General features: G+C 39.4%; 1 protein-coding gene across 1 annotated transcript in view; it reads left to right on the plus strand.

The window, feature by feature from the left end:
- trpc4a (transient receptor potential cation channel, subfamily C, member 4a) overlaps positions 1–11,936 on the plus strand; it is a 35,596-nt gene extending 23,660 nt beyond the window's left edge. Inside the window, exons 8-17 of the mRNA XM_086308865.1 lie at positions 837–1,182; positions 2,474–2,613; positions 2,704–2,904; positions 3,019–3,140; positions 3,473–3,668; positions 3,765–3,956; positions 7,998–8,039; positions 8,457–8,546; positions 9,140–9,849; positions 10,133–11,936. Coding sequence (XP_086164991.1) covers positions 837–1,182; positions 2,474–2,613; positions 2,704–2,904; positions 3,019–3,140; positions 3,473–3,668; positions 3,765–3,956; positions 7,998–8,039; positions 8,457–8,546; positions 9,140–9,820 — 2,010 coding nt within the window. The 3' untranslated portion in view covers positions 9,821–9,849; positions 10,133–11,936. The remainder of the gene's footprint in view (positions 1–836; positions 1,183–2,473; positions 2,614–2,703; positions 2,905–3,018; positions 3,141–3,472; positions 3,669–3,764; positions 3,957–7,997; positions 8,040–8,456; positions 8,547–9,139; positions 9,850–10,132) is intronic.
- Positions 11,937–12,149: the final 213 nt, after the last annotated feature.

Genomic DNA, 12,149 nt, shown 5'->3' on the forward strand with positions numbered 1-12,149 from the left:
CTTCAGACCCCAACACAGATAAGGATCTGTGGTTCCCATGGAAACGAGGCTGCAGAGTTGGTGAATTGGCACCCGCCGGTGCTGGTCAACACTTGATATACTGATATGGAAGCTCATCAGGATTTTTCACAGCATTGTGTGCTCCTGCATAATTTGCTTGCATATGCATGCATGCTCATGATGTAACCCTCATTTGTAGCAGAATTTGTTTTGCTTTAACCGGGTATGCCTCCATATACACTCAGGCGAGAAGCACTGAAGCTAATCTGCTTTTCTGATGCATCGCTATTTTAGCGTTACTGAACATTTTATTTCTGCTCACTCACATGCATTCACAGTCACGTTAGGTATTTGTCTTTAAATTAAGTTCCAATCATATTCAGACCAGGGCTTTAAGAAAATCTCAGAAAAATCCTATGCAGTCATTCTTTTTTAAACATGTAGAAATATTTGAGATGGCCCACCTGCCTGCTTAAAGCCACCTTTGTTTCTGTAAGACAGCCAATATGTTTTTCAGTCTAAAATACTCATGCGTGTACATGATAACCCTTCAATTTTCTACACCACCAACACATCCTACTCAGTCTTTTGTATTCCGTTAACTGAAGCTTGCTGCAGGTACTAATTCCAGGATACTGACACAAGGGCATGATGGTCGGTGTAAAACCTTTAAATAGTCTTAGGCTGAGGATGATTTTTCCAAGCAGGCCTATATGCCTGCTATACACAGCTAATGTAATAAAAGTTATTTTGAGCCATTTAAAAACAAAAAAATCAAACAGCATAGATGAAACATTTAAACCTCTCCCCATCCCTTCTTATATCCCCCCTTTAAGTTTGTAGCTCAGCCCAACTGTCAGCAGCTTTTGGCATCACGCTGGTATGATGAGTTCCCTGGCTGGAGGCGGCGTCACTGGGCGGGAAAGTTTGTCACCTGTGTCTTCATAGGTCTCCTCTTCCCTGTGTTTGCTCTCTGCTACCTCATCGCTCCCAAGAGTCGCTATGGCCTCTTCATCCGCAAGCCCTTCATCAAGTTCATCTGCCACACGGCGTCCTACCTGACCTTTCTGTTCCTGCTGCTCCTCGCCTCCCAGCACATTGTTATCATGGAGCAGAACAGGCAGGACAGGCAGGGCCCTCCACCCACCGCTGTGGAGTGGATGATCCTGCCCTGGGTACTGGGTGAGTACAGTGGTTTTGTACTCTGCATTAGGATGATTATACTGTTTGATAGTGTACTGATGGTGAATGTACTGGTGAATTGCTGAAGGTAAAAAAGTAGAGAGCTTATTTGTGGTCAGTTAATGTCACTAAATCTTTAAATATTGGGTTTAAATTACTCTTGCTATGACAACCATACACCTCAGCTGATGTTTCTATGGAAAAGTCAAATCCAAACTTTCCAAACTTCCAAACTTTACAATTGTTAATGGGAACAAGTGATTTTTCTTTCGTTGCTGATCGACTCCAAATACTACACAAAGTAGAACTGGATCAAAGTGCTGAATGAACATTAAGCCTATAAAAATGTTATTTTTTCATCCTGCCTCGGGCATCGCAGCAGATTTTGAGCTCAGTGACTAAGTGCTTCTTGTTGACATGCTTTTCTGCCCTCCACAGTTTTTACTATTTACTTTTTAGCCATGCTACCAACATGACTTTAGTCATTGACTTTAGTCCTTCCATCACCTTTGGTCCAAAATAATCTCTTCAACAACAGCCAACAAATCCAATGGGGGTTGTATTGGAAAGGGTGTCCAGCACAAAAAAATCTGCCAAGTCAAACATGCAGAGATGCCCACTGTGGCGACCGCTTCTGAATAAGGAAGTAGCTGAAAGTAGCTTTTTGATCAACTGTTTGTAGTTCAGGCATAATGTATTATTCTTCCTGATTGTTTTTTTTTTCTTTTCCTGCACTGCCATGAGGTTAACTTACTTTTCTTTAGTTTTGAGTTAAATACCATGTGTCCATTGAAAGGGAGATTTTTAATCTCAGTGGGACTTCCATCCTCTATTTATCCAGATAAAATAATGACAGTTGCATCCATTGAAATATCATGAGACTGAGGGTGTCCGTCAAGTAGAATTGTGAAAATGCTTTTTTGATTTTTTAAGCTGTTCAGTACTTTGGTTTATAATCAAATACAAAATTGAATGGCATTTACCGCAGCCTTAGCTCTCTTTCATCATGTGTTCGAGCCAGCCTGTAAATGTCAACATGGGAACATTGTAAACTGTGATAATGAAATTTGGTAGACATGTTTGTTTGCTAATGTACAGTAGCTCACATCTCCTCAAAGGGCATGTCAATAAAATAGCCAGCCTGAGTCAGGGGTGCTACAGTAGCTGCAGATTGAAGAGAACATAAGGAGTATTTTTATCTTTACAGTCCTCAATTTTTTAAAATAATATGCAATCATATAAAATGCTAATACTGGACACATGCTCTGTTTTTCTATAATCTAATTTCTAGGATTCATCTGGGCAGAGATCAAGCAAATGTGGGATGGTGGTTTTCAAGACTATGTTCATGACTGGTGGAACCTGATGGACTTTGTCATGAACTCTCTGTACTTGGCCACTATCTCCCTGAAGATTGTAGCCTATACTAAGGTAACCACTAGTGTTGACAATAGACTAAACAGGCTGTGACCTTTCTTTATGCTCAAGTTATCTTTTCTTTTTCTTTTTTTGCTCATCCAGTACAGCGGAAGTAAACCCAGAAACCAGTGGGAAATGTGGCACCCGACACTAGTTGCTGAAGCAGTGTTTGCCATTGCAAACATTTTCAGTTCCCTGCGCCTCATTTCACTGTTCACGGCCAACTCTCACCTGGGGCCACTGCAGATTTCTCTGGGGCGAATGTTGCTCGACATCCTGAAGTTCCTCTTCATCTACTGCCTGGTAAATGTTTGCGCACGAGCAGAACAAAGACAAGAAGTGGAACAGTAAATTATATGTGACAGAAGTAGTGAATGAAGTTACATAATTTCGCCCACACGCTGCATTTCTTTTCAGGTTCTGCTCGCCTTCGCTAATGGCCTGAACCAGCTGTACTTTTACTATGACACTAAGGCTTCAGATGAGAAAGGAAAGTGTAAGGGCATCCGATGTGTGCATCAGAATAACGCTTTCTCCACGTGAGTTTGCATGAATCCTGTCTTGCTTGCTCGAGTAGTGTGAATGTGTGATCTTGTGTGTGAGAGAGAGTGTCAAAGAATCAGAGAGCTGTGCGTTCGTGTATATCGCTGTTACTTGTTACAAAATGTGGGAACTCAGTCAAATTTTCAGTTGCTAAGAAAAGCTGGTGTATTAGCAGAATCTCATTAACACTAAGTGAAGGGTTCCTTCAGTCTTTTTTAAACCATCCTGCAACTGAATACATTTTCAACTAGCAAGGACACATTTTATTTACTGCATGTATCTGTACTGTTTAGCAAATTTGGCTTACATCGCATACGTTGTCTTGCAGATTATTTGAGACCCTGCAGTCTCTTTTCTGGTCTATCTTTGGTTTGATCAGCCTGTATGTGACCAATGTGGATGCTGACCACCAGTTCACTGAATTTGTCGGTGCCAACATGTTCGGGGCCTACAACATCATTTCATTGGTGGTCCTCCTCAACATGCTCATAGCTATGATGAACAACTCCTACCAGCACATTGCTGTGAGCACTAATCAAAAACACTGCAAACAGTCATGTAAGTGTAACAGTTCAACCAAAACATTCATTCTTATCAAATATACCTCAATCTGATTTCAGGACCATGCAGACATTGAGTGGAAATTTGCAAGGACAAAACTGTGGATGAGTTATTTTGAAGAAGGGGGTACTCTGCCAGCTCCTTTCAACATCATCCCCAGCCCCAAATCATTCTGGTACCTCATGTGCTGGATCAAGAAGCAGGTGTGGAGGACAAGCTCCAAGCACCCTGACACCATTGGTACCCTTGGGGTAAGGCTGGTGTCAAATGTGTTTGTATGGTTTTCACATACAGAGAGAGAAAAGGGGGGTTGGTTGGTTGGTTTAAAAAATGAACATAAGGAATAATAAGCTGAAAGATTTTATTGCTGTTATCTTTTTAACTTATGTTAAGGTTCAAAGTTGAGGAAGGAGAGTACACACCACCCATGGTCCAGAGGATCTTTGGTCAAACAATGATTTTAATGAATACACGCGTGGGAAGACAACTCTGTACGCAGACAGGAAGTAGTCTTCGACTTAATCAAAGCATGAACAGATATTTTATAGCATCAGGGTTTATTTACTGACGCCCCTTCATGCGTCACCGGTACATTTTATACATGGATCAGATCAACATCATCATGACTTTTCACCCAGAAAACCATCTTCTATTTTCATGGCTTGGTACTTTCCGTTCTTATCTTAAAATGAATTGTTCCTCTTTCTTGCCGAGACACCAAGAAACGGTTCCTCTGAATAAATTTAACTCTATGTGTGTGTGTCACGACCTCACATGCTCTTTGTGTCACCTCTTCACCTACTGTCTGTGTCTCGTCCTCAAATGCTCTTTCTCAATTCACCTGTTGCACTTCTGACCTTTTACCAGACCAGAAGCTCACTGAGACTATGTGTATGTCTTCTACTAAATAAATGTTTTAACCAAGAACCTCTACTAAAACCTTAATATAAAATGATCTGATATATAAGTGTTTTGTAAGCATGTATTGCAATTCCTTCTATGGCTCCAAGTCACTTGCACAATAGATTGTCCGAACATCGCGCCGAACAAAGCTTCCGACCCCCAATTAATTGACCGAGCTCCAACTCTTTAATAAGCACAGATATGCATTGTGTATAAAATAGTCATAGCTGCTTAAGGCCTTCTTAAAGCTATCTGTTACATTGTTAAAGCCTCGTCTTAGCCTGCGGCTCAAAATAACTATCTGCTTTCACTTCTGCATACAACTTCCTGTCAGCCTGCAACTCAGTCCTTCTGAAAGAGACACTGTTTAACCCCTGAATGCAATATAAACTCCAGATTTTATTATTAATGCAATGGTAATGATGACAATTATTTAACTATAGCAGTAAAATAATTTCCCTTCTCGACACTCCCTCTCATGACCTCTGGAACACCAGAGGTCACAATACATTGTGTCCTCACGCAGACCCTTCTCTGGTGGTCTCGAACCTCGAGATCTCCAGGATCCTCGCCCCTCCTGTGGTCGCCGAGATCGATCTTCTGCAAAAGAAACAAAACACCTTTTCCTGCATCTCCCTAACTTATCCTATTTGGGACTCTTTAATCAAAAGCCTGATCCTAATTATCTTCTTAACTTATTGACTTGTATTTATATATATTCTTCAACATTACTCATCCCTTTAAAACTCTTTAAGCCCTGCTTTCACGTCCGGTTGCTCGCTCTATTTTCCCTTATCTGATCATCAACATCCTGTGCACAAATTGTCGCTGCTGCAAGTTCCTCTACTCTAAAAGATCCAAAAGAAAACAACCATTCTAATCAATTAAGTTTAAGCATATAAGCAATTACTCCTGTATACATTTCATCATAGCTAAATGCTGCCCTGAAACAACTCCTATGTGTTAACTTCATTTTAACCTCACATTTCCTATGTTATCACCTGTTTTGGTATAGCCTCTTTATTTCATTTTGCTCCTTTTAATATAACAATACCTTCTAATTCTAGTTTATCAGACCTAACCAAAATATATGCTTTCCTTCCTCTTTGGTCCTTCTTTAAGTTCAGTTAAAAACTAAATCAATTTGAGGCCTTTTGCCTGGAATCAATACTGTCATGTGTGTTTCTTAACTCTGTGTCTGTAAGCGTGTGCAATCCTTCATGAACTCATATTATCCTCACAGTAGATTGGCTAATCATAGCGCTAGCCAAAGGCTCGTGACCCTCCAGAGACAAATTTGAGCCACAACTCCTTTAAAAGCACAAAATGCAATATGTATAAAAATCATTTCTATTTAAGCTCCCCCTTTATCCTAAAAATACCTCCTATGTAATATCTGTATGTGTAAGCCTACATTATAACCACTTCTTCTAAAGATCAAAAAATCAAACCTGTTCTACCCCTTCAACCCTCACTAATTTTCCCTCTAAGATTTATTCACAGCTTTGAAAAACCGGCATTGTATCTTCTAAACAGGATTCAGTTCTGTCATGGTCCTGGGCCATGTTGGCCCAGTATTCTTGGTTCCTTGTATTTTCGCTCCTTATTTAGGCCAGGTTTTCTGAGGTGTCCTGTTGTGGTGTTCCCTAAGTATTTTTTCCCTTTGTGACTCTTACCCCCTTGTGCCCCTCTGTCTATTTATGAGCTCTCGTCTCTCTTTGTGTTTATTCCATGTTTCCCCCAGCCTGTTATGTCTGTGTTCTCCCCGTACTTTCTCCCTGTGTTCTCTGGGTGTATTTCCCCGGACCTCCCTGCATCCTCGTTTCTGGTTTGTGTTATTAGCTTACCCAATTTAGGTTTCCGGTTTCTTATTTTTTCAGTTTCAGTTTTACCATATCCAAATGATCAAAAACCCAAAAGGTCCTGAAATGATCCTAAATTATTAAACAATTAAATTATTAAACCCTAAACCCCCCTTTATCTTGATACATTTCATGTGTCAAGATACTATACAAAACTTAAACATGCTCAGTTTCCCCACTCATGATCCAATCTATGTCATAAAAATAAACTTAAAACAGAACAGTTATCAGTCATGTGTTTCTTCAATTAATGGTGACTGAGTTACATCAAAAATATTTCCCCTTTAGCATTTGGCATTCTCCCAACAATATACTATAATCCCATAATCTAACCCCAGTCAACAAAACAAAAATTATTCTGGTAAAAGCAAATTGTTTATCCACATTTATTCATCCTCACCTTCATCCAGTCACACATTCACTCACATGCAGTCACACCATATATTTGCCAATGGTGGAGCTTCCCGCGTCAGATTCTCCACCCTCAGCAAAATGAGCTCAGTCATTTTTTATTAAGCAGCATAATTTCCCTTCTCGACACTTATAACTGAGAAATTCAGTTATACTAATTCATATTTTGTAAATAAGTTGTGGTTGGAGGTTTATGACTTTACAAAGGCCATTCAAGGTTTTATCAACTCCAAAACCAGTTGATGTGTGTTTGGATCATTGTCTGGTTGGAAAACCCAATTGTACAAGTTTCAACATTCTAGTTACTGATTTTACGTGTAATTGTAAAATTTGGAGGTTCTCCACCTTCATTGTTCCACCCACTTTGTACAATTACCAGTACCACGAGTAGCAAAACAGCCCCAGAGCATGATGCTGTCACCACGCTTTTTGCCTGGTACAGTGTTCTTAGGTTTGAAAGCCTTACCTTCACTCCTCCAGACATACTTGTACCTCTTGTGACAAGCTCAATGTTTGTTGCACCTGACCATAAAACTTTCTGGCAAAGGTGAAAGTCTTAGTTTTGGAGCAGGGACATCTTTCTTGGACCCTCTCGGTCCATGGATGTAAAATATGCTTTACTGTGGAGAGTAACTTGTACTTATACAAACAAAGTTGTTTGAACTCATAATGTTGAAGTCTGGAGTTGTATAGGAATGGCTTCCAGAGTGCTTCCTGATATGACCAGGCATAATAGCGGTGATTGAGAGCTGAATTTCCATGACTTGAGCTGAATTTTATTTAAAAAATAATCAGGCAACTTTACTTATAAGAGAGAGCCAAGATTTGCTGCTCTGCTTTGTCTTGTATGACACTAAACGAAATAACCCAGTGAAATAAGTGTTCGTTTCTGTAGAAAGTAGAATTTTCACTTTATTGCAGCCTAATTTTAGAGGGAAACTTTTTCGTGTTTGATGGTGCAGCACTCAGGAGACACATATCGAGCCTCACAGATAGCAGAGTTTACAGAAAAGTGTGATACTGTGAAGAAAAACAAAATATGTTTTAGGTTTGTTTTTTTTTAACTCATCTCCCACTCTTTCTCTAACCAACCTCTGGCATCTGATGTCTGTGTAGAGGCGAGCTGCAGAGAACCTGAGGATAAACCATCAGTACCAGGTAAGTGCAGTCTCTTTGAAAGCAAGCTGAAAATAATTACAGTCTCTCACCACTGTCTGTGTAAGTGTGTGCGGCAGACACAAATTGGCCTTTTTAGGTTTCCAGCACTCAGTTTTCATCTGTTCATTTTCTTAATTACTTTTACAAAAGGGGGGAGGGGAGGTGGGGGTCAAAGGGTGAGAGGTGGATACACACAGGGCAGGTTCAACGCAGGGCTGACACCCTGAAGCGGACGTTCCATAAAAAGCTTTTATGATGTTTCACAAAATCAGCCAAACAACTGAACTCAGTAGGATTTAAATCACTTTTCATTGTAGAGGAGCACATTTGTCTGTTTCCTGTCTCATTCATTTGAAGTTTGTATTGAATAAAGTTTCAGATCTTTTGTGTTCAAGATTTTTTTTTTTATTATTGTAGGAGGTACTGAGGAACCTGGTGAAACGTTATGTGGCTGCCATGATTCGAGATGCCAAGACAGAGGAAGGCTTGACTGAAGACAACTTCAAGGTAGTCTTCTTGAATGAATATGACATTCATGTTATTCATTCATTCATTATACATTCATGTTATGTTATTTATCATCATGTTTGTATATTTTTCTTTTGCATTTTGGTTATATTTAATCTTTTTTTCCATTATTGTAATGCGTTGACTGTTAATGCAAATCCTTTAAGGACATGCCTGGAAGTCATCAGACAAACTAATAACAGTCATCTTCTGACAAGATAATGATGATAAGACAATATATATGTGGATGTATGAGGAGATGGTTTAAGTGCTCACTAATCCAGATTTTCATCATAGTTCAAAGGTATTTGAAGGGCATTGTGACTGTTTTTCTTAGTTTAACAGACATAACCATGATCATACAAAGATAAATAATGCATCAATTATTAGTCTAGACTACAGGCATTTAGAGACATAGTGTTGCTTTGTCTCATAACTGTTTTTGAGTCAAAGCTAGCTAGCTAACTAGTTAGCTAACTAGTTACAAAGCTAGCTAGATAGCTTTTTTAGCTAAATCAATACAGCTCAGTTTTTGCTGATACCAACAGCTAGTAGTTATAAATTTCACAGTCAAGCTGCTCTTTGTTTTTTAGGAGCTGAAACAAGATATCTCCAGTTTCCGTTATGAGGTGATGGGAATGATGAAGACAGGAAAGTCAGCTTTAAATGTGGCAAAGGCCAGTGGCAGCTCAGTGGAATCCAGCCTTGCGTACCCTAATTCCTCACTCAAGGTCTCTGCTTGCCCACAGAGCACCCAGATGAAAAGCAAATTTAATCGATTCAAAATCGCTACATCCATCCTCAAGCTGGGCAGTTCAACAGCTGCACCCAGGCCACCTGAAGCCTCCAATGGTCTACCTAATGGATTCATGTCCCTGGTCTCTGATGAGAGCTCTGGTGAAATGTCAAGCCAGAGGAGAAGCAACTCCAAAGATGTATCTGACTTTGGTTTGTTTCAGAAACACCAAAGGGGCAACAAAGAAGCCTCATCAAGCGCAGCAGAAAGCTCGAGGGAGATGTACTCTTTGTCAGAAGAAGCAGGGGAGTGTGGGGACTCAGACTTAGAGGAACATATCGCTGGAGAAAAGAGTGAGAGGAAACTCCTGGAAACAAAAAAGAAGGAAGAAGTCGAGGAAATTAAGGAGGAGTCGAACAGCAAAAAATGCTTGGACCAGTGTGAAGAAAGAGAAACCGTGGAAAGAGACAAGGATTTAACCTGTACTGACTCAGTAGCTGATGAATGTATGTCTGGCTCATACAAAGACGATGCCTAAGATGTGATGCGATGTGATCAGAACTACAGGCCCAGCAGGGCCGGCCCGTGGCATAGGCCGTATAGGCAAATGCTAAGGGCGCCGTCCATCAGGGGGTGCCAGTGCCACAAATGTTGAAAAAAAAAAAAAAGAAGAAGAAGTTGGTACTATTATTTCTAAATACAAAAAATAATCCCACGTTAATTAAAATGCAAAGTAAAGCTTATTTAATAGAAATATTATTTGTTACAACATTACACTACACTGCTGATGTAGGGGGGCGCCACCTAAAATCTTGCCTAGGGCGCCAGATTGGTTAGAGCCGTTTCTGAGGCCCAGTAATGCTGGATTGAAGACAGAGAGACTGACAATCAACGTGAGCCTCGAGTGAGAATTGTGAACATGAGTCGAACTTTTCCAGTTATTACTAAACTTATGATCAGCTTTGATCTTTGGAGACTCAGGGAGGCCTTTGGTTTAACTGTTTTAAACGCTGTTATATTAGCAGTGGAAATGCAGCAACATTGTTCGAAGCTCCGTGTAAGCATTACGAGGAATCACATTTAAGGATTACTATATTTCGTTTTAAGACCCCAGAGGTGATTGGACAATAATGATTTCCTGAAAGAAAAAAGCTTTTTCTCCCAGCTGATATGTGCATTTCAGTTCAAATTGTCCTGTTGGTTACCATATAACCGTCTCTCTCTACCTCTTTTTTTTTCCCTCTACCCATGAACATTTAACTCTCCCCATCAGTATCTTATTAGAGCAATAGATGTGTTCTGTTTTAGACGTGACTTTCTGCCTTACTCTGTCTGTTTCTGCACTTTACACACTTTAAAATGGCATACAGTTTTTTCAAAGATCGCTCAAACTCTGATCATTGCAACAGCAATTCTGTCAAAGTTTTCTATGCAAGAACTGTGGATCATGATTCTCATCACACTGATTAGGCCGACTGTAAATTCAGCGCTGACAGTTCATCCCAAGTATTTTCTGTAAAGTAGGGCGTGGCCAAACTATCTGAGATAGACATTATGAACACAGCCGATAAATTATTTAAAGCAACGTATTATTCAAGTTTTGTCACTCAAGAATAAACTCATTATTTTGAACAGATCTGCTGTTTTTAACTGTTAGTTTAAGATGTCATGTTAGTTCGAATGAATGGCATTATAGAAACTGAAACATAAATCAAGAATAAATATAGAAATACACTCTTAATTTCCTGTCTCCTCTTTTGTTCATTGCAAATCCCAGACAGGCATAAACACAGTAACTGATACTGTCAAAAGTTAACTGTATATCTTCATAGTAGATTATGAGGTTATGCTGAAACAAATGCATATGTATAAAAATAATGAAATGGTTAATAGTTGTTATGCAAACTGATATTTTTTTTAATTGGGTCACACAATACCTTTCTATTTAAAGGAGTCAGACAAGCATCACCAAATGGTCTATTTTACTCTTGAGGCGTGTCTTTAGGCTTTGTTACTTTGTTACTAGCAGCCTGGCTTTTTTTTTTTTTAATTAATTTTTTTTAAACACATAATTTTTGTCATTTTTTGTGGATTTTCTGTATTTTTGACAAATGGCAAAGATAATATAGTTTGGCAGCCACGAAGTAGTATTTTTGTGACTTTCAAAGAGCTAGTAGCCAAAAAATGGGCATATCATGTATCTCCTTACTATCTACATTCAGATGAACACTATCTGAAAATCAGTTCCTTAAATGGATGTGGGCCTTCAGCTCACCATATACTGTTTGCAGAGTAGAGGTGGGTTTCAAGTAGTGCTTTGTCATACCATCAGTGATAATACTAGTATAAATTCATATAAAACTATTGTGATATCACTGGTATTAGCAATACCATGCCTTTTCTCTGTAAGGGTGAGCACATTGATCCAAATATCATTAGTATCAATACCAATGCTGGTATTTGTATCGGATCAGTACTAGCATGATAGGATTGATATGTTGTTTCTATCCTCTAAGTTCAGTATCTAATCCACTCTGTTAAATTGATTGTGTGTTTTTTTGTAAATGAAAAAATATACTTCAAACGTATACTACTTTTTGTGTTGGCTGTCACGTCTGTGTTATAGGCTATAGCACATTTGAACTACAGAAGAAGCACCTTAAGAGAATAATAATGGATTGGATTTATATAGCGCTTTTCAAGACATCCATAGCGCTTTACAATGCCACTATTCATTCACTCTCACATTCACACACTGGCGGAGGCAAGCTACAGTTGTAGCCACAGCTGCACTGGGGTAGACTGACAGAAGCGAGGCTGCCATATTACACCATCGGCCCCTCTGCCAGTAGGGTAAAGTGTCTTGC

This window comes from Aulonocara sp. 'chitande type north' Nkhata Bay, linkage group LG10 (assembly GCF_057382095.1).
Source record: "Aulonocara sp. 'chitande type north' Nkhata Bay isolate Kocher_YH1m ecotype deep benthic linkage group LG10, A_spYH_male_GT1.1, whole genome shotgun sequence".
Classification (NCBI taxonomy): Eukaryota; Metazoa; Chordata; class Actinopteri; order Cichliformes; family Cichlidae; genus Aulonocara; species Aulonocara sp. 'chitande type north' Nkhata Bay.